At 50.9% G+C, this 26,481-nt stretch overlaps 1 protein-coding gene across 1 annotated transcript; it reads right to left on the bottom strand.

Moving 5' to 3' along the window:
• Window positions 1–3,932: 3,932 nt before the first annotated feature.
• Window positions 3,933–24,963, bottom strand: NPC1L1 (NPC1 like intracellular cholesterol transporter 1). Its single transcript, XM_065938481.1, has 19 exons — window positions 24,910–24,963; window positions 22,406–23,937; window positions 19,570–19,670; window positions 18,988–19,160; window positions 18,618–18,746; window positions 17,922–18,104; window positions 16,707–16,821; window positions 16,447–16,574; window positions 15,851–15,988; window positions 15,481–15,570; window positions 9,544–9,734; window positions 9,253–9,377; window positions 8,535–8,661; window positions 8,317–8,372; window positions 7,220–7,370; window positions 6,816–7,047; window positions 6,559–6,672; window positions 6,319–6,481; window positions 3,933–4,132 (listed from the first exon to the last, which is right to left on the bottom strand). The coding sequence occupies exons 1-19, from the start codon at window positions 24,961–24,963 to the stop codon at window positions 3,933–3,935; spliced, it is 4,002 nt and encodes a 1,333-aa protein (XP_065794553.1).
• Between the last annotated feature and the right edge of the window lie 1,518 nt (window positions 24,964–26,481).

The raw sequence follows: 26,481 nt of genomic DNA, 5'->3' as shown, positions 1-26,481 counted from the left end.
AACTTTTGCAAATCTCTTTACTATCTAGCTTAATTGAATTGAAGACAGCCAGATTCTCACATCTGCTGCGTTCACTGTATTGCAGTATGGTGTTTTGACTGAAGTATGAGAAACCCAGTCTTATACAAATAGCAGTTTAATTGCCTTTTCAAGTAAATGTGAGTATTATTCTTGGAAACTACACCAACATTCAACAAATTGTACTTTCTTAAAGATTAGTTGCACTGTGAAATCTGAAATTGTATCAATAAATGTCTCCTACTTTGTCACATTAATATATGTTGGTCTGTCCTAATACTTTGAGTGAATCTTTGCTCACAATCTATTCTCTGTATACACAGAGCAAGGAGAGATGGAAGAAAGAGGCAGACCACTTCAGACTGGTAGGTAGGAGGTTTAATAAGCAAGGAAAGTTATAAGACTTGTCCTGGGCAGCCCCAAGACCAGTATATTTTCATGTCCACTTTGCCAGAATCGTAAACATTTATACAGACACCTTAACTGGGTTCAATCACGTACACTGTCCAGATGGGCTCAGAAACATCTTCCCCTCTCAAGGTATTGAGAGGAAGATGTTGTTGAAAACAACTCTTGCTGTGGGAATGGTAGGCAGAGCATACGTTACAAGCACAGAGGAAAGGGTGAGGAGTCTCCCATTGCCTGGGTCTAGCTAGAGGGTCAACCAGGGATCATGTTCTGAATACCCCCAATAAACTTTTACACATGTGATTTTGTAAAATCAGAATGGAATAAAGAATGTGATGCAAGAGTCTAACTATATTTAAAATGTATAAGGGCTTCCCTGGTGGTCCAGGGGTCAAGAATCCTGCCAATGCAGGAGAAACGAGTTCAATGCCTGGTCTGGGAATATTGCACATGCTGCAGAACAAATAAACCTGTACCCCACAACTACTGAACCCATGCACTTAGAGTCTGTGCTCTACAACAACAGAAGCCGCTGCAATGAGAAACCCATGCATCACAACTAAAGAGTAGCCCCAGATCTCTGCAACTAGAGAAAGCCTGAAGGCGGCAACAAAAACCTAGCTCAGCCAAAAATAAATAAATAAATATTTTTTAAATGTATAAAGCAGCTTCTCTGAAAGGGATACTGACCCCATCTGAAAGATGCTAACCCACGTAACTCTGGAAAGGAATGGTGTCTGTAAGACTAAAGGCAAAAGGAATTGCACGTAAACACTAAATTCTAAAGTTGTTGTCCACAGGACTGTAGGTTATCATTTCTGAGACTCCTCCATATGCGTAAAGGTAATCAACAACTAAGTAAATGGTGAGGGTGGTGGAGCCCGGCTTCTCTTTAGTGGCATGAGAGGCTCCAGAGAAGCAAGAAAGGAGTCTAGAATGATTCATGTGGTTATGGGTTAGAACTGGAGGCATCAGCATAAACTCCTTTTTAGTGTAGATACAGATTGCTTTTCATAGAAATATTCCTAGAAATGTGTACATATACAGGTCAGTATTCACATATGTATGCCCTTGCTCTCTCAGCTGAGAGGATCAGAAGCAACAAAGCCCCAGCAGCAACACACACTGAACACCCAGATCCTGATTTCTAAACTTATCTCCAGATGAAGGGCTGGAACTCCTGAGAGAAATGGCTGACTCTAGGACTAGGACAGGAATATATAAGTGGAGCCTGTACCATCTTATAATGCCAGGAAGTACGGAAGTGCTCACAAAGAGAGGAAAAAACCCACAGTGAAGGGAATATGTCAAAGGGACCTAGGAGCCAACTGGAAGACTTCCCAATGGCCAAATGTGGAACAAATAGTCACTATATCAAAACCCAAAGTAAAAACTGAGCATCCTTGGTTCCATACTGATAAAGATAGCATACTGAATAAATAACAAATGGAGGAGAACAATTTTCCTGTTCAGAAGAGTTCCAAATAATTTATGCAAACACTCCACCCTCCGGAAAGTAGAGCATAACCACTCACCCTTAAGTGTGGGCTGTGCGTAGCAACTTCCCTCCGAAGAGTGCAGTATGCAAACAGGCACAAGTGTACAGAGGAGACGCCTGGCCGACACAACCTCAGCCAGGTGGTCAGGGTCAGCGTGACAGCGACAAGCTATGGTGACTGCAGGCACCCTTGACACTGTGGGCTGAGACCGGCCCTCTGCCTCGTGGTCTCCCTCCGAAAAACCCATCACTTTTGTCTAATCGGGAGAAATACTAGACAAACCCCATTTGAAGGACATTCTTTAAAATACCTGACCAGTCTTCAACTGTCCAGGTCACCAAAAACAAAGAAAAGGAGAACCTGACATACTATCAGAAACGAAAGGAGCCCAAGTAAAGATGACAACTGAGTGTTGTGGAGTGTCCTGGACAGGATCCTGGCTCAGAAAAAGGAGCCTGGGTAAAATTACAGAAATCTAAACAAAATACGGATTTTGGTTAGTAGTAATTATCAGTACTGGTTCATTCATGGTACACTGACAAGTGTATCACACTAATGTGTTACTCGAGTAAATTTTGGGGGGCGGGGGGGCATACAGGAACTCTCTGTATTATCTTTGTAATTTTCCTGTAAAACTATTCTAAAATAAAAAAGTTTTCTTTTTAAAAAAGTATTTTTTTAAAAAGGGGTAACAATCTATAACCCCACTCCCCTCCCTCCCAGAAACAAGTGGAGTGTTGTGTTAGTATTGGTGCCGGGAAAGACGCACCCTTATGGGGTGGAGGTGTGCATAGGGCAGACGCCCTGGAAGGCACTAGTCTGTATCCCTTCAGTGCTACAGCGATGGTAGCTCCCCACACATAGACAGGAGACGTGTAAACACCTGCTGATCACACAGGTCCATGGTTCCATAGCTGAAGTCCCATATGTGAGCTGAATTTCAGAATTTAGAACATTTTTTCAGAAACGCAATTTGATGCTTACAGTACATTAGATATTAGACCTCATCAGGATCTGGGGTAGCAACATGAAATCAAACTTGTTAATGTGCTGCAATATATGACTATTCACATCAAGTTGGTTGAAGAGTGTAAGTATCCTATTTAAAAAAAAAAAAAAGAAGACTTGTTAGTCGCTCAGTTGTGTCTGACTCTTTGCAACCCCATGGACTATAGCCCGCCAGGCTCCTCTGTCCATGGAATTCTCCAGGCAGGAATACTGGAGTAGGTTGCCATTTCCTTCTCCAGGGGATCTTCCCATCCCAAGGATAGAACCTGAATCTCCTGCATTGCAGGCAAATTCTTTACAATCTGAGTCACCAGGGAAGCCTATTTATAAAGAGTATAAATAAATACATCATGTCTGATCAGTCTTTGCTACGAAATGAGTTTGTCCCAAACTTACAAAAGAAAAAGACAAATGCACTAGGTTTTCAGAGTTCTGGGGGTTCTGAAATTACACATAAGTGACTTGGACTTATAGCAGAAAAATAATTGAGGACAATGTGATTGCCCACTAGCAGGGGAATGGATAAAAAACATCCTGTTCATTCACACAATGAAAAGCTGCGTCGCAGTTAAAATGATTGGACTAGATCTCCATGTATCGACATGAATAAATCGAAAAAATGCCTGCTGCATAAAAAAAAACCTCATTGCAAAAGTTTAGGTCACGTATGGCATCGATTAAGGAAAATTTTAAATGTGAACGTATATGTTGTTCACATATATGGAACTAAAGTTTTAAAACTTGCATGAGGAAGACACATGTCAAATTTAAGAGATGGATTTGGACCAGGTCACATCCAAGCCATCACGTGCCACTTCCATCACAATCGGTGTCCTTATGGGTGAGATCTGGTGGCCAGAGGGTGACCAATGGTGGGTGGTCCTGTGGAGACAGCCTCTCTGAGGGCCTGGGGGAAGGATAGGTCAAAGGACCCTCAGGAGGAGCCTTTGCGGCCCCTCAGGTCATGGCCGATGAGCTTGGGCAGGGGCTCTGGCCCCATCAGAACTTCTGCCTGTTCTCTGATGGAGAGCTCGAGAGGCCTCCTGCACTCTTGGCAGGATGTTCAAAGCTGTAGTTGACGTAGACACCGTCATCAGTGCTCATCGGGGCGGAGTGCTTTGAGCAAGAGGTCTCCTTGGCTGCAGCTGCCTCCTCCTCCTGCTTCTGCTGCTGCACCAGAGCTGGGTTGACATCGGGCCCTGCAGAGGGACAGACCCAGAGCAACACGGTCAGGGAGGCGGCGTGCCAGGTGCAGGATGCAGGCGTGTGTTGGAGCCTCAAATGGAAGTTCCGGGGGGGAGAGCTAAATACTAAGCCCCCCACCTCCATCACTGCCCTTCCCTCCAGTCCTCACTTGGCCATACCCCCCAAAAGCTGGTAACCATCAGTTGCCACCCACGCCCAGCCCCTGCTGCCCCCTGCCTTCCAGTACAGGCCCCTGCCATCCAGGGGTCTAGCAGGGGAAGCCCCAAGCTGCCCATAGCCAGTGACTCTTCCCCCTCCTCTCTTCCTTGGACACGCTGTGCAAACATTCCTTGCTGAGAGAAGCCATTCCTCACTGTCATCAGACTCAGGTCAGAGAGGGGACCTGGGACCCCTGAGCCTGCCTCTCGCCTCTCTGTCAGGATCCCAGCCACTCTGCAGGGGGTGGGCCACTCAGAATCTCCAAGGGGTGGCCATGACCTGTGGGACCTGTGGCTCTCCAGCCAAGTAGCCTCTGGGGAGGTCCCCAACAATTACACTCTCCTCTTCCAAAGGGGGTCAGGAAGTTTCTACAAGACTGGGATGCCTTGCATAGGGGCTCTGGTGCTGTGTGGCCTCCAAATACACTGCATGTGACCAGCTCTATTACTGGGATGGAGGGGTCTCAGGTTCCTCATCTGTGAAATGGAGATGAAAACATCACCTACCTCCAGGGATGATAAGAGGATTAATATATATTTATTAGCACACAAACACACCCTTCTATTAATATAAATGTTCCATCTAAAATTACCATTATTATTATTCCTGGTATCAGGGAAGAGTGCAAAATAGAACTGCTCTCAGCTTGCCCACCTCATGGGGGAACGCTTCATCCAGGGGCCCTGTTTCAACCTCTGTGGAGCGATGGAGTGTGTAAAATGACTGTGCTCAATAGGGATTTTTCTAGTGGTCCACTGGTTGGGAGTCAGCCTGCTAATTCTGGGGACACAGGTTTGACCCCTGGTCCAGGAACTAAGACCCCACATGTCTCGGGGTAACTAAGCTCATGCACCACAACCACTGAAGCTCATGTGCTCTGCAACAAGAGAAGCCACCACAAAGAGAAGCCTATGCACCACAACTAGAGAGTAACCCTGCTCGCTGCAACTAGAGAAAGCCCACAGCAACAAAGACCCAGAGTAGACAATAAATAATTCTTTAGAAAAGAATAACTATGCCCTACAGTAAGCTCCGGGAGTTGGTGATGGACAGGGAAGCCTGGCATGGTGCAGTCCATGGGGTCGCAAAGAATCAGACATGACTGAGCAACTAAACTGAACTGAACTGAATGCTCTACAGTGAGGAAACAGAAATGTACATGTTGCTAGTAGGAGTTTAAATGGTAAAACTTCTTGGAGGGTGTTAACAGTTGGAATGAACAATCAGTATTCATGGACTGAACTTTCTCTAGCATATATTGGAGAATGAGGTCAAAGATTCAGCCACAAGGATAGTCATCGCAGCACTGGCAATAACATGCAAAGTCAGAGATAGTCCAGTTCTAGTTCTAGTTCAGTCACTCAGTTGTGTCCAACTCTTTGCGACACCATGGACTGCAGCACACCAGGCTTCCCTGTCTGTCACCAACTCCCGGAGCTTGCTCAAAGTCATGTCCATCAAGTCTGTGATGCCAGAAACAGTCTAATGTCCAGCAACTGGGAGCTGGCTAAATGGACTGTGGCCAATCCATACAAAAGGAAATGTTTTTCAACTGCAAGCTGTCACCCATGAATGAGTCATGAAATCAATTTCTCAGATAACACCAGAATTTTTTTAAAAATCAATGATAGAATAGAACAGAAAATACCTGAGGCTTCTTAGGCAGTGTTATTTTGTGAAAGGCCTGTTCTACTCTGCATGTCCATGTCCATACCTGTACACATCACCTCTCAGTGTGAAAATATATTTTTTGCTCAAAGTCATGATCAAAAGTTCAAATGGCCACTGAACATGTTTGAAACACACATCTGACCCAAAAAAGATGTTTTCACACGCTAAGTGAAAAACTGTAGCTTCCAAACCAGGAGGAACTGCGTGCCCACAATTTGGGGCAGTGCCTGTCCCAGGTGAGGGGGCGCTGTGAGTGTTCCTGGCATTTTGCCTGTGGCTTGGAGTCTTGCAGGAGGGGCCTGGCACTCACCCAGGTAACTGAGGATTACGGGCAGGAAGACCAGGCCATGCAGCAGGCCCAGCACAGTGATGAGGAGGTTGAGACGGAAGAAGAAGATCTGGATGAGCTGCGCCTTGGCCAGGCCCAGGACGAGGATGCCAGGCAGGTTGGTCATGGCCACTCCTGCAAACACCTGGGGGTCACAAGCAGGCGTCAGACTTGGCAGGGGGTGGCTGACCAAGGACCATGCAAAGCAGCCCATCCACTCACCGCACTGCCCATGGAGACGGTGGCCTCCTTAGCCCTCTCCAGCCGTGTGGGCTTGGTACTGATGGCAAAGGAGCGGGTGATGTGGGACACGAACTCCACAGAGATGCCCACTGCCTGAGGGAAGAAAGGGGGCTTCAGTCACCCAAGGGCAGGGGCAGAGGTCTCCACCCAGGCCAGCAGGCAGCACCTAGACTCTAGAAAGAACTGAGAGCCTCGTTTCCTGCACTAGAGCCCCGACACTCCCTCTGGCGGGTTACCGTGACCAGGTTGATGAGGGACACAGCGTTGTAGCTGATGTCCCAGAGCGTCATGAAGCCCACAGTGTCCACCAGGATCATGATGATGGAGAAGAGGTTGAGGAGACCGGAGCGGACGTCCATGCCCAGCAAGAAGCAGCAGACGACAAAGGTGGGCACCAGGCAGATGGTGAGCATAAAGAGCCCCTCGGGGACTATGGTCAGGTACTGCTCATAGAACACGTTGGTGACCCTGTGGGGCACAGACCACAGTCACCACTCCGCGGCCTCCCATGCGCACTTCGGGATGAACTCCGGGCCCAGTGCAGCTGAAGCCTTCCTGCTGGAGCCCACCCCCACCTTGCGGCCACCCTCGCCAACCCAGCACCCTCACCCACACCCCCCTCTGGAGCACACACACTCACGAGTAAGGGAAGACCTCAAAATCTGGGTCGGTGCCTGGCACCTTCCGCAGGTCGGCGGTGATGTTGGCTGCCAGCGCCCGAGTTGCCCGCAGAGCCTCCGTGAAATCCTGCGAGTTCTTCAGCGGCTTGTTGTAGGCCATGAACCGCGAGGCTGTGAAAGCCAGAGCCTGTGTCAGATGCCCTCAGAACCCCCAGGAGGCACTGCCCAGCTGAGTTCAGGGCTCTGCTGCCACCATTTGGGAACTCTTAATACATGTTGAGCAAAGGGCTCTGCATTTTTGGTTTTCCACCAGCCCTGCAAGCTCTGTAGCTGGTCCTACCGCTGTGCCAGACTCAAGTCCTGGCCCTGCCTCTGATGGATGGAGCTTAAAGAGATGTCCTGAGGGACTTCACTGGTGGTCCAGTGGGTAAGACTCCAGGCTCCCAATGCAGGGGGCTTGGGTTCGATTCCTAACTGGGGAACTAGATTGGGAAATTAGTTATGACAGGCTGCATGTCATAACCAATACTCAATGCAGCCAAAAAAATAAAGTTTGTTTTTTTTTTTTAAAAAAGAAAGAGATCTCCTGGATGAATCCAAACACTGCTATGTACTGTTTCAAAACATGCATTGGATTCTTAACATTAATTTCATTATTTTTCCAATGCACATTTTCCTAGAAGAAAGGGCCAGAAAGGGAAACAAAAAAAAATGCAACATTTGGCTTAACAGAGCTGTGGGTTGGGGGACCCCCTGGGTGAGTAGAATAGCCATTCATTGAACCAGCTGCCCACTGCCCACATCTGAGGGTGACTTGTGCCTGAGAGAAGAGGAAATAGGTGGCTCCCAAGTGCAGCATCAGCCACTGAGAATTCCTTGAATGCCACACTGACTGTGAATTTAGGGGATGGGGAGAAGGAAGTAGGCAGACATGGGGTGGAGTCCGAGGACGTGGAACTGGGTGACATGACTTCTGAGGATAGGACCAGGGCAGTGAGAAATCCCCCAGGAAGGAAGAAGGAGGGAAGGTTCAAGATGGAGAATCTGTCTCCTGGGACTCATGGCGCCCCCGGCGCAGCTGACTCTGGTCTTCCCCGCCAGTCGAGGCCAGGCTTACCTAAAATCTGGCCATCTGAGCTGATATTCACTGAGGTGCTGTATGCTGCCAGGCCCCTGCAGGAGGAGGACCAGAACAGATTAGACACGGACCTGTCCGTGAGCTTGGCCTATGGCTACCCCCAGAGACCCCGCACTGCCTCCTGCCCACTGTGACCCCACCCTGGGCACCCACACAGCTGTCCTCCTCGTGCCCCCCCACCACCGCCCACCGCCTACCCTTTGGGACATTTGATGTTGGGCTCGTCACTCAGAAACCAGGGAAGATATTTGTGGAACTGCTCCACTGATGGCCGGGCAGAGCCCGCTGTAGGGCTCACACAGGTCTTCAAGCAGGCCAGGGAGTCTACAAAGAGAGTGGGGGGCTCTAGGCAGCAGCACCCCAAAAGGCCAGGCAGACCCTGCCCTGCCCCGCTTTGTGCTCGCTTGCCATCAGGATCCCCACGCACTCCCAACTGCTGTAACAAGCCTGGTTACTCGGGGGGGATATGTGATGCCTCTGCAGATGGGAGGAGTGCTCCTCTCATATATGGAAACTGCTGGTACCTTCAAGCAGGGGGGAAGCAGAGTTCAGGGCAGAGAAACAGCCTGCACGGGGCCTCCCCACTCCACCTACAAGCGCAGCTGCTGAGCCAGGATCATGCACCAACCTCGACTCTCACTCCACTCCCATGGCACTTGAGCATCAGCCTGCTCAGGGTGCATGGGCACAGCTCAGCAGGACCAGGAGGGTGCGACTGCCCAGCAAGCCAGCTGGACTTCTACCTATCTAGGTGTAGGACCCCCACCTGCGCTCCTAGACAGGACCCCCTGCCCCAAACTGACCCTGTAGGAGGGCAGGAAGGGTTAAGACATCCTCCACTGGTCCTGTCCTTTCTCTAGTCTCAGTTTCCCCAAGCTATGATGGGCCCTGAACTCCCAGAGGCTCCATACTCACTGACAGTCGAGGGGCAGAACTCATCTTTATTGGGACCAGAGATATAAAGGCGGCAGCAGGAAGATGAAGTCAGCCAGTCAATGAAGTCGTCCACCCAGGAGGAGGCGGGGATGGCCAGGTAAGACCTGAATGCCAAGGGAGAGGAAGTCAGGGGACAGGACTGGATAAGCAGGCTGTGGTGGGTCCTTCCTACAGTCCAGCCTCCACGCCGGCTCCCCTCAGGCGCCTGGCAGCAGGTGGGCAGCAGGGCAGGAGGGAGAGAGACACACAGAGGTGGGCTGGGACACTCACACATCAGGGAAGTCGGTGGCGTACTGGATCTTCTGTGTTAAGGAGAAGTTGTTGCAGCCTGCACTGGAGCAGATGGCATTCATTCCTTCCTCAGTGGAGAAGTTGTAGCCCCCAGTGGTGACAAAATAGACCGGGGCACCCACCTCAAAGTAGCGGTTCATAAAGAGGAAATAGTCGATCAGGTATGAGTCCTGCAATGGAAGACAGTCAGTGAGGCCATGGCCAGACGCACCTCCAGCATATGCTCAACAGATACGCACACAGCGATACACACAGAGGTACAGGCTCACAGACTCACATGTACCGTTCCACTACAGAGGTACATGGTCATAAGTATGCCCACAGAGGCACACACACACTCCAAGTACACCTGTCTAGGTATGATCACAGGTACCTACACAGAACACACTCACAGAGGTGTAAGCACAGGCCATCATCCCCCTGCGTGAACACGCTGTCTGACACACACATACAAACACATACACATAATTTTACCCCTTCCTATCATCCCCTGTTTGGCACAGCTGCAGTCTAGCAAGTTAGCCTGTGACCACAGCCCACATGGAGACACACATATATACACCCTCGTGCACACCCTCAAGGCTGTATGCCGAACATCTTCATGGCTCATTCCCTTCTCCCGCAGCATAAACTTCAAAGTGACATCAGGAATGATGGTGGAGTAGGAAGTACCAGGATACCAGGATTCCACCTCCCCATCTAGACAATAACTGCACTGGCAGAATCTGCCTGATGTAACTATTTTGGTACTCTGGGGTCTATTGAGGGCTTCAGACTTCCAGAGAAAGGCCTGGATGGTAAACTGTGGTTAATTTGATCTACTTCAGCTCTTAGCATGGTACAAGCTAGTCATCGTTTATCCTCCCGGACCTGCGGCAGGCAGCCATGAATGCATTCCAGGAACAGTCTGCACACAGCTTGCAGACCCACCTCTTAAATATCAAGGATCTGTGTTCTCATCACTCATTGCTGCTTCTAATCTCAGTAGAGCAGACACAAAGTCAGGTGCCGTTAGAACCTTCACCTCAAACTGAAGTGGCTGCCAAGATATTTAAAGGGCAAGTGCTAAATTTGTCTTCCCTCTTCATATTTACCTTTTTCTCCTTTTAAGAGCCAGACATTTAAGAAACATGACACTCAAAAGCAACCACAAATACAGGGGAAAGTAGTCACTGCACATGCCCAGGGAAAAGCAGAGACTTGGAAAAGATCTATAAAGACTTTACATCTCAAGCTGATCTTGAGGACAGAGACATCCACAAAAATTAAATTTTTTAAATAAATGAATAAATTAGAAAATTCTGGGGAAGGGAAAGAATCTGATTTCTGGAGTTATTGCAGACTCAAATGTCCATTTTTCAAAAACAACAACAAAATCATAAAGCATGCAATGACTCAGAAAGATATGGCCCATACCTGGGGACAAAAATTAATCAACACTATCCTTGAGAAAGACCAGACAATGGGTATATTAGATAGAGACTTTAAAATGACTATCTTAGAGATGTTCAAAGAGCCAAAATAATATTGTTTTCTGGACACAGTCAAGAAAACAGTGTACGAACAAAACGGAGGGACTTCCCTGGTGATCCAATGCTTAAGAATCTGCCTTCCAATGCAGGGGACACAGGCTCAGACCCTGGTCGGGGAACTAAGATTCCACATGCCTTGGGGCAAATAAGCCTGTGCACCACAATGAAGACCCAGCAACAAGAAAGAAGAGGCTTATTACATATAAAGATTATAAGCATAGTTCCTATCAGAAAACTTGGAGGCCAGAAGGCAGTGGATTTGTATATTTAAAGTACTTAAGTGGAAAAAAATTCTCAACCAGGAGTCCTATTTTTGACAAAACTGTCCTTCAAAAATGAGGGGAAAAAAAATTGAGGGAAAAAAATTAAAGCATTCCCATATGAACAACTACAGAAGAAGTCTGTTGCCACAAGACCTGTCCTGCAAGAAGCTATAAAGTGAGCCCTTCAAGTTGAAGTGAAATTATGCTAAAGTATAACTCAAAGTCATGTAATTAAATAAAGATCACTGCTAAAAGTAAATACATGGGAAATTATAAAAGCTAGTTTTATTATAACTTTGGCTTATAATTTCATTTTTAAATTTCTTCATATCTTAAGCGATTAATACATAAAAAAGTATTATTCTATGTTTTTGAATACAGAGTGTATAAAGAGGTAAGTTTATGATAGCAATAACTGAAAGGAAATGGAAAGGAGCAGTATAGGAACATATTTTTTGTATGCAATCCATGTTAACCTAGGGTAAATTCAACACATTGTAGAATATTTAATGTAATTTCCCTCGTAACCACAAAGGAAATAGTCATATAACATACCCAAAAGGAAATGAAAAAAGAATTTAAGCATTTCACTATCACCTAAATACAAAAGAAGATGGCAATGCAGGAAATGAGAAACAAAAAAGCTATAAAGTACATAGAAAACAAATAGCACAGTAACAAGTCTCTCCTCATCAGTAATTACTTTACACATAAAAAGACTACTCTGTCCAATAAGAAGTCAGAAGTTGACAGAATGGGTTAGAGAAATAGGATCCAACAAAATGTCTGTAAGAGTCAGTTGAGATCCAGAAACACCCACAGGTTGAAAGTGAAAGTATAGAAAAAGATATCCGATGCAAATAGTAGACAGTTTGCAAAGATTGCAAAGATATTCCATGCAATAGTAGGCTATCCTACTACCAGGTAAAATAGGCTTTAAATCAAAAAAAGTTTACAAAAGATAAAGAAAAACATTATATATTATTTAAAAATTCAGTACAGCAAGGGTAAGTGTGTATAAACAGTTCCACACCTAATGAATGACTATCCAAATCTATGAAGTGAAACTTGACAGAGTTGAAGGGAGAAATAGGAAGTTCTGCAATGAGTTCAATACTCCACTATCAGTAATGGGCAGGACACCCAGAAAGAAGATAAGTAAGGAAATGGAGGACTTGAACAACACGAAACCAACTAAATCTAGCAAGGTTACACAGCAACTCTGCCCAACAACAACTAAGTACATATTCCTCTCAAATACACGTGGAACATTCTGCAAGACAAACTAGGTATTTGGCCACATATTAAATCTCAACATTTAAAAAGATAGATGTCACATTATGTATATTCCCTGACCATGACTGCATGGTTAGAAATCATTAACAGAAGGAAAATTGAAAAATTCACAAAGTCATAAAAATTATACATCCCAGCAATGATTTATCTTGAATATGACACCAAAGGCACAGTTAACAAGAAAAAAATAGACAAATTAGACTTCATGAAGATTAAAAACTTAAGTGCATCAAAAGATACGACCAATAGAGTAAAAAAGCAACCAACAGAAATGAAGAAAATATTCACAAACCACATATCTGATATCTGATATTAATTAATCAGATATTAATCCCCCATATCTGATAAGGGACAGTTATCCAAGATATTTAAAGAACTCTTTAAACTTAACAACAACAAAATCCAGCCCGATTCAAAAATAGACTTTTCTCCAAAGGAAATATACAAATGGCCAATAAGCAAATGCTTAACATCACTAATCATTAGGGAAACACAAATAAACCCCAATGAGATACCACCGCATCTATTATGATGGCTGTTGTCAAAAAACAAAACCCAGAAAATAAGTGTTGGTGAGGACATGGAGAAATTGGAACCCTGTGCACTGTTGGTAGGAATGTAAAATGGTACAGCTATATATAAATCAGTATGAAGGGTCCTCAAAAAATTAAAAATAGAATTGCCATATGATTTAACAATTCCACTTCTGGGTATATAGCCAAAATAATTGAAAGCAGGGTTTCAAAGAGATATTTGCAAACCCATGTGCATAGCAGCATTATTTCACAATAGCCAAAACATGAAAACAACCCATATCCATCAACAGAAAAATGGTTAAGCAAAATGTGATATATATGCTTCCATATATACAGGAGTATCATTCAGCCTTAAAAAGGAAGGAAGTTCTGATACATGTTACAACATGACCAACATGAGGACATCATGCTAAATGAAATAAGCCCATCACAAAAGGACAAATGTATGATTCCACATATGTAAGGGACCTGGAATAGACAAATGCAGAGACACAAAGGAGAATGGAGGGGGGAAGTGCCAGGGACTGGGGGAGAAGGAATGGGGAGTTAGTATTTAATAGGGAGAGAGTCTCAGCTTTGCAGGATGAAAGAGCTATGGAGATGGATGGTAGTGAGGGTTGTACAACATCCTTAATGCCACTTAAAAAAATGGTTAAAATGGCAAATTTTATGTTACATTTTACCAGAAAAACATTGAAAGAAATACACTTTATATAGTCATAAGAAACAAATCTCCCCCAAAGAAAAATAAACAAACAGCATTAACAAAACCTCAGCTGGGGGAATTCCCTGGTGGTCCAGTGGCTAAGACTCCCCGCTCCCAGTGCACGAGGCCTGGGTTTGATCTCTGGTCAGGGAACTAGATCCCACATGCTACAACTAAAGATTTCACATGCCATGACTAAAAGGTTCCGAACGCCCCAACTAAGAGCCAATGCAGCCACAAAAAAACCCTCATCTGGTCTTACAGACCAGTACCACCTTCCTTCTCACTGGTTTGGCCTACCAGGCCACTGATACCCATTCTGAGGTCACTGGGGACCCTCTTCTCTTCAGCCGTTTGAGCAGTCCCCAGGGCCACCATGAGTGGCAGAGTCATTCTGGACCCTTGCTGGCTTTGCAGCCTCTTCTTGCTCCCTATGAGCTTCCCTGGCGGCTCAGATTGTAAAGCGTCTGCCTGCAATACAGGAGACCCGGGTTCGATCCCTGGGTTGGGAAGATCTCCTGGAGAAGGAAATGGCAACCCACTCCAGTATTCTTGCCCAGAGAATCCCACAGATGGAGGAGCCTGGTAGGCTACAGTCCATGGGGTCACAAAGAGTCAGACACGACTGAGCGACTTCACTTCACTTTTCTTTCTTGCTGTCTATGCTGGCTTGAAGGTGCCATCCTGCCTGTTTGCTCTCCTCCCACCTCATCTTGCTTCCAAGAACAGTACCACCAGCAGATGGCTACCAGGCCACTGAATCCAAGATTCCTGCCCATGCCCAGACCCCCATCGCCACTCCTACAGTGGCCCTGGATGTCCAAGCCCTCATGATGTTCTCTCTCCCCTAGAGCCCAAGTATGCAGACTTGCTTTCCCCAGCCACCAACCCACCTCTGGTTGCATGTCCAGACACACCTCAGGTCCCTGGCCTCTTCGATGTACGATTCCTGTCAACCTCATATGCTTGCTGGTCCTGGTCAGCACCTTTCCCCACCCCTCACCTGCAGCGTCTCCAGCTCTCGGGCTTACCGCCTCTCCTCCCCAGACCCGTAGTCATCCCTGCACACAGGAAATGAGTCTTGGTGCGCCCCAACCTCCCCTGCGTCAGTGCTGTGACCCTTGCCTCCTTCCTCTGCAAATCCCACTCTTGCTCAAACAACCCTCAAGCCTCTCCTCCATCCAGAACCCTCAAGCCCATCGAGGTCTTTTCTTCCCCAGGCCCCCCAACTCTCCCTGTCTTTCCAAGGACAGTCCAGGGACATTTGCTGCTGCGGAGCCCAGGCCTGAGGACACAGAGTGCCTGGCACTACGCAGGCACTCACTGAGGTGTTGGTCACTCTGCCCGGACGATCGGCTCCCACGGCCAGTCCCTCGGATGCCCGGTCATCTCCCTCTGGTGGCCTGGGGCTGGAGCCGAACTCCGACAGTTTCCATGCAGAATATGGCTTCTCTTCCCAACTCCACATGATGGATGGTCCCCCACTGCTACCACACCCCTGGTTCAGGCCAACCCATCCGCTCTGTGCTGCTGATTTCCCTCACAGACTTGGGGACAAAGGAGAGGGGAGAGAGGGCACCCACCTTGGGCAGAGCCAGCTGCTGGTCCAGGCCCACATTGATATAGCACATGAAATAGAGACTCGCTCCGAACAGAGCCAGGAAGAGCAGCACCTGGGAAGGGAAGCGTCAAGTGAAGGCCTCCCGCCCAGCAGCTCCCCAGTCTGGGTCTGGACGGGGTCTTGAAGGAAACATTCTAGAGTTGGGCCAACTTGAATCTCAGCAACCCCTCTCCCCGCCCCAGCTTCAACCCCTGGAACTGGGCGAGCTCCAGACCCCTCCAATGACCACGGGCAAGGGTCAAGGCTAAGCAGACCCTCCCGCCCCAGGCACTGCCAGGCCCCCCAACCCTGGGAGGCATGAGGTCCCCCTGCTGTCCCTCCCGCCCACTCACCACAACCACGCGGGTGAGCCAGTGGAACAGGAATGGGACATAGAACTTGCGGAAGAATCCGAGCAGGAGCCCCTCATCCTGGCTCGGTGGGGGCAGCTTCCGGGCTGTCTTGCAACAGCAGATGTCCATCCGGGAGGCCTAGAAGGAGGAGGGCACTCAAGATGGCCCCAAAACAGACCCTGGGGACCACCTCCCTCCCATGGAGTGGGAGAGTCACCTTCCACAGGTGGACTGTGCCAGCACCGCATGGTGGGGACATGCCAGTGTGCTCTTTTCTTTATCTTCAATTTCTGCTTTGATAAAATACCTTTGAACTTCACACCATCACTGAAACAATAGCTCCCTCCCTGTCAGTCTCTCGTTTATGTTTTATTTCATGACCTCAAATACTTTTAGCAGGGTTGATCATATTCCCCCAAATGGCCAAAACAAAGTAATTTTCCATGGGACATCAGGGACTTCGTGGCCTAAACATTCCAGCACGCTGTTCCCACACTCCGTCCGCATGCTCTGAGCCTTCTGTGCAGTGACGCCACTCCATCCCCGGCCAAGATGGGAACCAAGGGTGAGTCCCTGGGCCTTGCCTCCACCCCTACCTCTTGCCTCCTGCTGTCGAGGGAGAGCAGGGCGACGAAGGCTGACATCTGTAGCAGGAAGTCAAGAAGCACTGCAAAGCCGGAGGTCAGGGCAAAGGTCCGTACAGCTGGCATGGGGGTCAGGGCTCCTGAGGGATGGGGAGGGGGGCCAAGGGTGAATCTCAGGGCCTGGCACCTGCTCAGATGGGAATAGAGGGAAAGGGGGCTGCCAGCCTCCAAGAACTCCCAGTGCCTGGTGGGGAGGGGTTGCTCGAGCTCACCTAAGAAGAAGCAGATGGCCTCAGAGAGGCTGCAGAGAAGCATGCTGGGGGCCACTCTGCCCAGGGCTCGGCCAATGTGGGCCTCTCGTTCTTCCCCAGGCCTCCGAGGCAGCCTCTGTGTGGGGACGGCAGGGACACGGTCAAGATCTGACCAAGGGCTCTGTCCCTCACAGGCCAGCAGGGAGCGACCACATGCCCTCACTCCCCAAGGCATGGGCATTGCCTGGAGATGCAGCCAGGCCCGAGAAACTGCCCACACCTTGCCCAGTGGGAGCAGACCCTGCTGACACTCTGCCCTGACATATCTTCCACTTCTCAGATTCTGGCCCAGAGAAACGCATGCTGTATTTGGGGATGTCCATAGCATCCTTCTTCTGACTCATCACTGGAACCTTACATGTTCACTAACAAGAGAGGCTAAAGACTCTACTTGTCTTTTTGTGGAATGCTACCTAGCACTACAATAGAGATGTGGCTCCATGTAGAACAGAGAAGAACAAACATGACTCCATATTGGACCTCTAACCTTTGTGCTCTGTTGCCTGTGTTTAGTCTTGTTGTCTCTGGGTCTTTTGTAAAAGGATGTTGCCCAGAGCCTGGAATGTACATGATAGCCCATTGCTAAGGCTCTGACCTTTAAAGGTATAACACTTTTCCATTCAAAGGAGATTAAAAGGTTGCAGAACAGAATCTAACATTTGCCTTGTTGGAGGGGTTTAGGACCTACTTTGACAGCTACAATAACAAAGATTCTGGCACCAAAAGGTTTGCAACAACCAGCCACACCACTATGCCTTTTACTATAAAAGAAGTCTAAACCCTAACTCAGGTAAGGTGGTTCTTTGGGACACTAGTCCACCATCTTCTCAGCCTGCTGACTTTTCAGTTAAAGTCACTGTTCCTTTCCCCAGCACCTCATCTCTCAATTTATTGGCCTGTCATGCAGTGAGCAGTATGAGCTTGGGCTCAGTAACATATGTACTGTGTGACACTCTTGCCAGACACAATGTGGGGCTAACTGAGAGCAAGTTCAGGAGACATGTGAGGTATGAATGCATTTATGTGAAAGATAAACATAGAGCACTGTTTTCCACAGGAATTGTACACATGCACATCAGTGCTTAGGAAGAGGCTGAAATAAACCCAGCCAACCCATGGGACCATGCCTGGGTATGTAGGGGCAGCTGGGGGTGTGCAGAACTCCTGCTGTCTTACCTGGTACTCAAGAACGAAGATGAAGATGTTGTCGGCCCCCACGGCAAGCACCAGGAAGGGCACCACTTGAAGGATCACCAGTGAGGAAGGGACACCCAGGTAGGAGAAGAAGCCCATAGAGGCCACAACTGCTCCCAGCACCACGGCCACCCCGCCCAGGCCCAGCGTGGCCTTGGAGTCCACCTGCAATGGGACCAGGTTCAGCCTTCTGACTGCAGGGCTGCCCCTCCAACCCCAGTTAGAGGAGAGCTGCATGCTGTGAGTTTCTGCACTTTGGCCACTCTGCAGTGCCGTCCTCCCAAGAGCAGGCCCGGTGAGCCTGACCACTTCTTCCTCTAGCGTGCATTATGATACAATGTAAATACCAACTTTGCATTTGCACAAGTCAAGGGAGGGTTGTCATGAGCAGAGTGAAAACTCGCATGGCCTTTCGAAACAGAACACTTTAAGAAGCATCACCCCCTGGAGGAGCCACCCTGGATATGTCCACTTTGCTGTTTTGAAGTGCTCTAGAAAGTACTCTTGCCCGGAGAATCCCGGGGCCAGAGGAGCCTGGTAGGCTACCGTCTGTGGGGTCGCACAGAGTTGGACATGACTGAAGCGACTTAGCAGCAGCAGCAGAAAGTAGGTTGGGAAGGTTCCAGGCACCCTGATGGTGGGCCAGCTCACCCTCACAGCTCCCCTCTCACTTCTCACCGGTACCCGACGCCAGCTGGAGTAGCTGCCCAGGGCCAAGGAGATATACAGGAAGATGACAAGGTAGCTAACAGCAAAGATGGGCAGGTCCTCGGCCGTGGTGCTGTTGATCTCATCCTCCAGGGAACGCTGTGGACACACACCCGACCAGACCCACTGACGCAAGAGCTCCGCCAGAAGGCACCGTGTGTGTGAGCCCCCGGAGCTCCAACATGGCTGCAAGAATAGCTATAGCATCACCCCATCCTCCTGGGCTGGCACCCGTTAGCTCAGGGTCACTCAGGAGGGGTGACGGCAGGATGGGGATGCAGGACCCCACCGAAACCACCTGAACCGTCTGCCCCAGAGCCAGGGACCCTGCAGCCCCTACCTCCGCCATGAATGTGACCTGGAACACACCAGCTGTCCGACGCTGAAAGGCTCGCATCTCCTCCAAGAAGGCTCCCTCCCAGAGCTTAGCCTGGGCCAGCTTGGGGTCCCCAGGAGCGTAATTGTTGAGGGAGAAGGTCATGATCAGGGCCTCTGCCTCAGAATAGTCCTTTCCTGGAAGGAGAAATGCTCGGCTACCTCCAACCACACCTCTGCTTTCCTCCCCCTGCTCCAGCCTCACCCCTGCTTCCCCTCCCCCAACTGCAGCCACACCCCTGCCTCTCCTCCCCCACCCTCGTCATCCAAGTCATTGTGTAATTATACATCCCACTTCCCTCTCTCAGTCAAAGGCAAAACCTGGGGTTCCAGGCACAGAACCAGAGAACCTGAGCAGGGTTGGTGGAAGATGCAGTAAGTGACAGAGAAAGGATGTAGGATGGGCCGGCCTGCCGTCCCCATGAGCCCCCCACCGGCCCAGCCACTCCCAGGCAGCGGGAAGCCCCCATGGCCACTCCCACCCTTCTGTCCATGACTCCTGACCCATATGTCCACTCACTGGCCTCCTGGAGAGGTCAGAGCTTACCTTTGTAGCCCCCCACGGCGAGGAAGGGGAAGATGGGCGCCCCATAGTCCGCCATGCAGCTCAGGGCCAGGGCCGTGCCATCTTTGTAGGTGAGGGGGGCACTGGTGGGAGAGGAAAGGACTTTTCCTGATTCCACTCCGACCACTATGGCCCCTGTGCCTCGCCCCAGACTCCCAGCGTCATCACCTGACCCTCGATCAAAATATTTCTTGATCCTATCCAGAGTCAACTGGAGCTTCCTGAGCAGGACCTCGAGTTCTCTCTCCCCTCATGCCGGCCTCATGCTCCTGGCTCCACCATCATCTCCTTCCAGATTGGCAGGGGGGTAAGCATCACACACACTCCCCTGGAGTGGCGGTTGGATTCTGGTACAAGCCCCTCCCTGAGTCCTAACCACCAACAGAGACACGGAGGCCTCACACTGCCCTCAGCGTTCTGCTCCCACCAGCCCAGAACCCTCCAGGCCCTGAGGTGGGAACTCCTTTCCTCATTCAGCGTTCCAGCCCTGTAACTGTGGGCAGGTCTCCATGTCCTCCACTGAGGCCTTTCTGTAAACAGGTCACAGGTGCCTGGACAGAGCACTCACTTTGAGTGCGTCTGTGAGTCACCAGCTGGCTGGGAGTGCCGGTTGCTGTCTGACCTTGAGAAGCTGACCCTCTGAGCCTCAGTTTCCCTGTCTCTGAAATGGGGATAATCAGGCCACCCAAGAGTTGTTGTCAGCATCCAAAATCAAAATAAAGGCAACTCAAGGACTGGAATGGATGAGATGGTTAAACGGCATCATCAGCTCAATGGATATGAGTCTGAGCAACTCCGGGAGACAGCGAAGGACAGGGAAGCCTGGTGTGCTGCAGTCCATCAGGTCTCAAAGAGTCAGACATGACTGAGCAATTGAACAACAACAAAGGACTGGAAACCCGGAGTCAGAGCTTCCTCCCTTGATCTGCCAGTTCTGAGGGCCAACTGAGGCACAGACTCTGGGATGCAGCCCACACTTGGCTCACCTGAGGGGTGGGAGCCCTGACTCTCTAGTTCAGAGGTATTCAGGGTGACCCAGGGTCTCAGGAGCCCTAGAGACCCTTTCAAGGTCTACAAAGTCAAAGCTACTTCCATAATAACACTAAGATGCCATTCTGTTTCCACCCTTCTTTGATCTCAAGTCTGTGGTATACAGACAGTTCACTGACATGGCTTTAGTTTCATATTGCAACTAACATTTAAGAAAACATCACTTGCTGAGTTTTGATGAAGTAGTAAAAAAAAATCCACAATTCTCTGGAAAGGCTTTGACAACACATTTCCCTCCTCTGGGGGTGTGCAGCCAAGCATTCTCGCTGTGCTTCAACCAACAGGCCAAATGCAGAACCAGATGCCAGAATCCAGCATCTTCTGCTAAGCCAGACCTCAAAGAGATTTGCAAAGATGTAAAGCTTCCCTGGTAGCTCAGACGGTAAAGCATCTGACTACAATGTGGGAGACCCGGGTTCGATCCCTGGGTCGGGAAGATCCCCTGGAGAAGGAAATGGCAATCTACTCCAGTGTTCTTGTCTGGAAAATCCCATGGACTGAGGAGCCTAGTAGGCTGCTGTCCATGGGGTCGCAAAGAGTTGGACATGACTGAGCGACTTCACTCACTCAAAACAATGTTACTGTGATCACTCCTGATATTTTCAGTACAGAAAATACAATTATTTTCATAAAAATATGTTATGGGACTTCCCTGGTGATCCAGTGGTTAAGAGTCTGCCTACTGATGTGAGGGACATGGGTTCGATCCCTGGGTCAGGAGGATCCAACATGCTGTAGAAGGGCTGGGCCCATGCATGCACCACAGCTAATGAGCCTGTGAACCTCAACTACTGAAGTCGGTGTGCCTTTGAGCCTGTGCTCCACAAGACAAACCACCACAATGAGAAGCTTGAGTACCACAACAAAGAGCCTGTGTGCCGCAACAAGGACCCAGCACAGAAAAAAAAAAAAATTAATAATTTCCTTTAAAAATATAAATAAATAAAAAATGTTATTTGTGTCAGCATATAATGGGCCTATTATTGTTATTGTGGCAGAAATAATTAAATATTTTGTCATTTCTCAGTTTTACTTTCTCATGTGGTAAATGTCAGTGAATATAACCTCTACCCACACCCCAGCTCTCTGGGGTGCTCGGTCTTTTGTTAAGTGTGAAGGGACCCTGAGACCAAGCATTTGAAGACCTCTGCCCACTCCAACCCCAGGGGCCTCAATGCTGCTGGCCAGCCTGCTCCCCTCCAGGTTTGGTAGCTCTCAAACCTCCACTCTTGGTCCCAAGACCCATAAGCTTCACTGGCTTCCTGTTTGCTCCACAGCCAAGTGGATGCAGCCGAGGACCAAGCCCCACACAGCTTGAAGGGGTGTGGCTGCAGCCTGCAAAGGACACCTGACCCAGGCCCAGGCCCCTGCCCAGGCCTGGGGCACCTCATGGACTGCCCATGGCCCTGCTGGCTTGCACCCAGGCCGAGCACAGGAGCAAAAAAGAGAAACTAAAAGCACACCAGTGAGCAGGGCCTTCGGATTGCTCTGTGACCCTTTAACCAAGAACATGCAAGGATGGGTCCAGCTACATCAGGAGCGATACAGAAAGACCACATGGAGGCCAGGATGGTCAAGTGTGAATCAGCTACGGCGATCGTGCACCCCACTGAGGATGGGGCGCCCAAGAAGGAACTTGGAGAGACACAGCACAGCATAGTCCGTGTGACCGAGATGCAGAGCACCTCGACCAGGTACAAGATGTGTACCCGGCCTGGGCCCCAGGAGGCCCACGCTGACCCCAGGACCTGGTACCACGAGGACTCACTTGGCGCAGTAGAGGAAGTGGTCCCTCCAGTCCACCTGGGCGGTCTGCCCTGACAGCGTCTGGTTGGCTGTGAGCAGCAGCTGAGTGCGGTTGTTCTGGAAGTACTGTAGGAGGCTGTTGACGCAGCAGTCGGACAGACTGGCGTTATGTGGGTTGAGGGGGGCGTAGCAGGTGTCCTTCAGGGAGACGTTCCGCTGCTCGTCTGGCGACCACACCTGCAGATGCCGCAGCCTCTCCTGCAATTCCAGCACCTCCAGCAGCAGATCTGAGGACAGGATCCCGCTGAAGTTCTTGGGCCCCAGCAGCAGGGAGTCATACCTATAGCTGGGCCGGTGAGGTGCCGTCATGAATACCTGGCTAGTTCGGAAGAAGGGGCCGAAATACTTGTCGTGAAATGCCTTCTCACGTCGGGCGAGGCTGTTGGGGGCCGACCACAGCTCCACGGGGTCTGTGGTCAGTTCTATAAAAGCCAGGCCCCCTGCCAGGGCCACCACCACGACCACAGACACCGCCAGGATGGTCAGTGGCCACGAGGCCACCCATGTGCCCCAGCACTGGAACCAGCGGCTGAGAACGGTGTGGGTGGAGAGGCTGAGCCTGTGGGCCAGGCTGATGCTTGCCTTGGCTTTGGGCGTCTTGCGCTTGCCCCTGCACCACTCGGCCAGGCGGGGCCGCATGAGGAAGGCCGTGAGCAAGACAAAGAGACAGCAGAGGATGATGATGAGGGCCAGGCTGCCTTCCATCCAGCCCAGGCGGAAGGTGGGGTCCAGGGCCTGGGGCTGGGCAATCACAGGACAGGAGGCAGCACAGTCCTGGCAGGAACAGGCCGCTGCACCATCCCCCTGGGACTGGTTGCAGGGCACGACCTCATCATTTAGAGGCTGTATCACGCTCCCCTCTGCCTGGCTAGGCTCCCACAGGTGGAAGGTGATATCCAGGGGTGCCAGGCCATTGCTCGTGTCCCCCTGGAAATTGAGCCAGCGCTGGGCGTTGCAGAGGGCAGAGCCATAGACACCACACATGGAGCCCACGGCTAGTGCGGCAGCCGCGGGGATGCGTACACGGCTGCAGGAGTTGTAGGTCTGCTCGGCGAAGCTGCGCTGGTAGAAGGCCTCGTAGGCCACCACGGCCTGGGACTGGTTGTCCGCCTGCGTGACCACTCGAGTCACGTTGATGAAGAGGCTCTGGTTGGGGCTGCAGGTGTTGTGGCAATGCAGGCTCACGAAGTTGTCAGAGCAGGCGGGACAGCGGGTGAGCAGGGCCTTGGTGACCCGCAGGCTCATGTCCAGGGCCACCAGCTGCTTGGAGGAGCAGCAGGCGTAGGTGGAGTCGGGGCCGGTGTAGAGACGGGGACAGATGCTTTGTAGGAGGGCCAGGTGGTCACCTGTGATGTGGCGAGCAGGCGAGTTGTCAAGGCAGGACACATTGGACAGTGAAGCCAGGCTTCCAGACAGCTCCGGGTTCTTCCCGCACTCGTCGTAGAAGGCGCAGTAGCCAGGCTGGTGTATGGGTGTGTACACCTCACTCTGGGCCTGTGGAACAGGGCAGTGTCACCAGGGACCCCAGCGCTGGCCAACACCTCTGGGTAGCTGATGGGGCAGTGGGCAGCCAGGGAGGGCATGGGGAATGAGGCCAAACAGGCCGGGTGAGGGGTGGACGTTGGGCAGCTCCAGGTTGCCAGGGGATCCGGGGGAGCACTGGAGGAGATGGGGTGCCCAAGCAGCACATGGGGCTCTCGGCGGTGTCTAAGGATGCTGAGCGGATGGGTGAAGGCCTGGTTGACCCTGAGTGACAGGGTCACTGAAGAAAGAGGTGACCTGACATAGCTGGGAGAGAACAGGGCCACCCAGGAGGCCCCTGGACCCCTGTGTGGTCCTCCTGAGAAACAGTGGCCCCTGGACCAGTCAAGGGGCTGACTCCCAGGGGCCATGTGGATGCAGGCCCTGTGTGCCTCGGGCATCATTGCCATAGCAGTCAGCCACCACCATGCCCAAACTGCGGGCCACACCCAGAGGCCAGGGCGCCTCTTAGAGATTCTGAGCAGAGCTTCCCCTGCCTTCACCTGCCGGGGGCTGAAAACCTTCACCCACCTCCTCAGATGCGGAAATGAGCAGGAAACTGGAGAGGCAAGAACCTCGGACCTCCTCCCTGGATGCCAAATCCTCTGTGGGTGATTCTCCCCTTGAATCCACCTCATCAGCACCCCGGGACCGGATCTTCCTTTAACCTCCCACCAGCCACCTTAGGTCAGGACACCCACAGTGGACCAGGGATGGGAAGAACTTGGTCACATTCAAACCAGCTGCCCAATCCCCCATGCTTGTGTCCATCTGACCCCATGATCTGGAGACTTGAGCAGTCCAGGACCCCCGAACTGCACACCTTCTCTGGGGAGCCTGGAATCCCTCATCTATGTAGAAATTGCCCCCATCTGCGACCCCTGGCCCTCTCTCATAGTTGCCAAGCAGCCCTTGCCCGGAGTGGACACGGGGACTGAGACTCACCGAGTGTAGGAGCAGGGCCCAGAGCAACCAGCCCTTCAGGCCAGTCTCCACCATCCTGGCACTGGGCAGGGGTCAGAGGGTAAGTGAGGCCAGGCCTTGGGGACAGCCAAGGGCCAGCTCCTGACAATGCCAGAGCCCACTTCAGCCGTACGTATACTGAAACTGGGGACGGTCTACAGGGCAGCTTCCCTATCAAGGACAGCATCACCTGACTGGGCTGGGGACCAATGGGGCTGAGCCCTGTGCCTCCCAGGGCTCTCAGCTAGTTAATGATCGATGGATCACTTGTCCCTCCCACCTTTGGTCCCACCCTCTCGGATGAGCCTCTCAGGGTCTCCCCTTTGCCCACTTCCCAAAGTGACCAAGGCCAGAGGGCTGGGCCAGCCAGCGACCTGCCGAGAGTTTCCCACATAGCCTCGGCTGCAGGAGCTACCAGGCCCAGAAGAAGAGGCAGACTCAGGTGGGTCTGGACACCGGCCCTCCGAAACTCTACCACCCCTACCTCCCGCCCCCAGATCCCAAGCCTTAGACCCCTCCTCTCCCCAGTGCCCTCTTGGGTCCAGGCCAGCTCTGGCTGGGGCACACCCTTGCACTGTCATCCTTAGCAACTGTTGTTAATTAATATTAACAATCCAATAACAGAGGGGGCAGTGAGGGGTGGAGTGACGCAGGTACAATAGTTTCCTCCTCCGGGTAGAGGGGACGGCCCAGTTCGCTGGCATCTGACAGTGCACAGAGACCCAGGGCTGAGAGCCACAGCCTCGCTCTTCAGCCCTGGCCCCCTCCCTTATGTCCCTTGCCTGGGTCTGTCCCCACCTACCGTGGAGGGGGCTGAGTGTTGCTGGGAAACCCAGGCGAGCAGCCCCGCCCCCCATGGGCCCAGGTACTCTGCACTCACCCCTGCTCCCTCTAGATAGGGATCTCTGAAGACTTCCTTGGGCTCCCTATCACCAGAATGGGCCAGACCTTGGCCCCCATGCCAAGGCTGAGCTGATAAGGGCAGCCTATGGAGACTATCTCCCCTGTGGCCACCTGCCAGAGGCAGTTGTAGGTAGGAACCTGCTATCTCCCTGGTCTTGTGTTTGTTTCATGGACCCTGGCCTGATTCAGAGGGAGCTACCCAACACATACAGGGGAAGACAGAAGCCAAGAGGAAGGGAACCAGATGCCAAGGGGGGATGCCGGGGCAGGAGCAGACAGATCCCTAAACCTGGCATCAGCCACAGTGGAGAGGAGAGTCAGTGGACCAGGGCCTGCCTGTATGCAGTGACCTCCCTCCTGCATCTCCCTAGCCCTGCCCCCACACCCTGACTGGCAGATGCTGAGGATTCCAGCCCAAAGTTGTGGGCTCTGTTCTCTTTCCTAGATGTTTTCCCCAAGAAGCAGATGCTGAGACAGGGATTCCAGTGTGAATAGTTGATTTGGAAGGTGATCCCAGAGGGCAGTACCCGGTAACAGGGATGAGCCAGGACATGGAAAGAATCGACCAGGGTGCATTGAAGAGTGGGCTCTTGAGACTTCCCTGGTGGTCCAATGGTTAAGACTCTGCACGTCCATTGCAGGGCCATAGGT

The sequence above is a fragment of the Muntiacus reevesi genome, chromosome 6 (assembly GCF_963930625.1).
Source record: "Muntiacus reevesi chromosome 6, mMunRee1.1, whole genome shotgun sequence".
In the NCBI taxonomy this organism is placed as follows: Eukaryota; Metazoa; Chordata; class Mammalia; order Artiodactyla; family Cervidae; genus Muntiacus; species Muntiacus reevesi.
The sequence above is the reverse complement of the archived record's forward strand: the minus strand, read 5'-3'. Positions and strand labels throughout refer to the sequence as shown.

Coding starts and splice junctions, on each gene's coding strand:
- NPC1L1 (XM_065938481.1), bottom strand. CDS start 24,963: ATGGTGGAGACTGGCCTGAAGGGCTGGTTGCTCTGGGCCCTGCTCCTA. Junction 23,938..24,909: donor GGGCCCTGCTCCTACACTCG/GTGAGTCTCAGT, acceptor CCTGTTCCACAG/GCCCAGAGTGAGGTGTACAC. Junction 6,482..6,558: donor CCGTCTCCATGGGCAGTGCG/GTGAGTGGATGG, acceptor TGTGACCCCCAG/GTGTTTGCAGGAGTGGCCAT.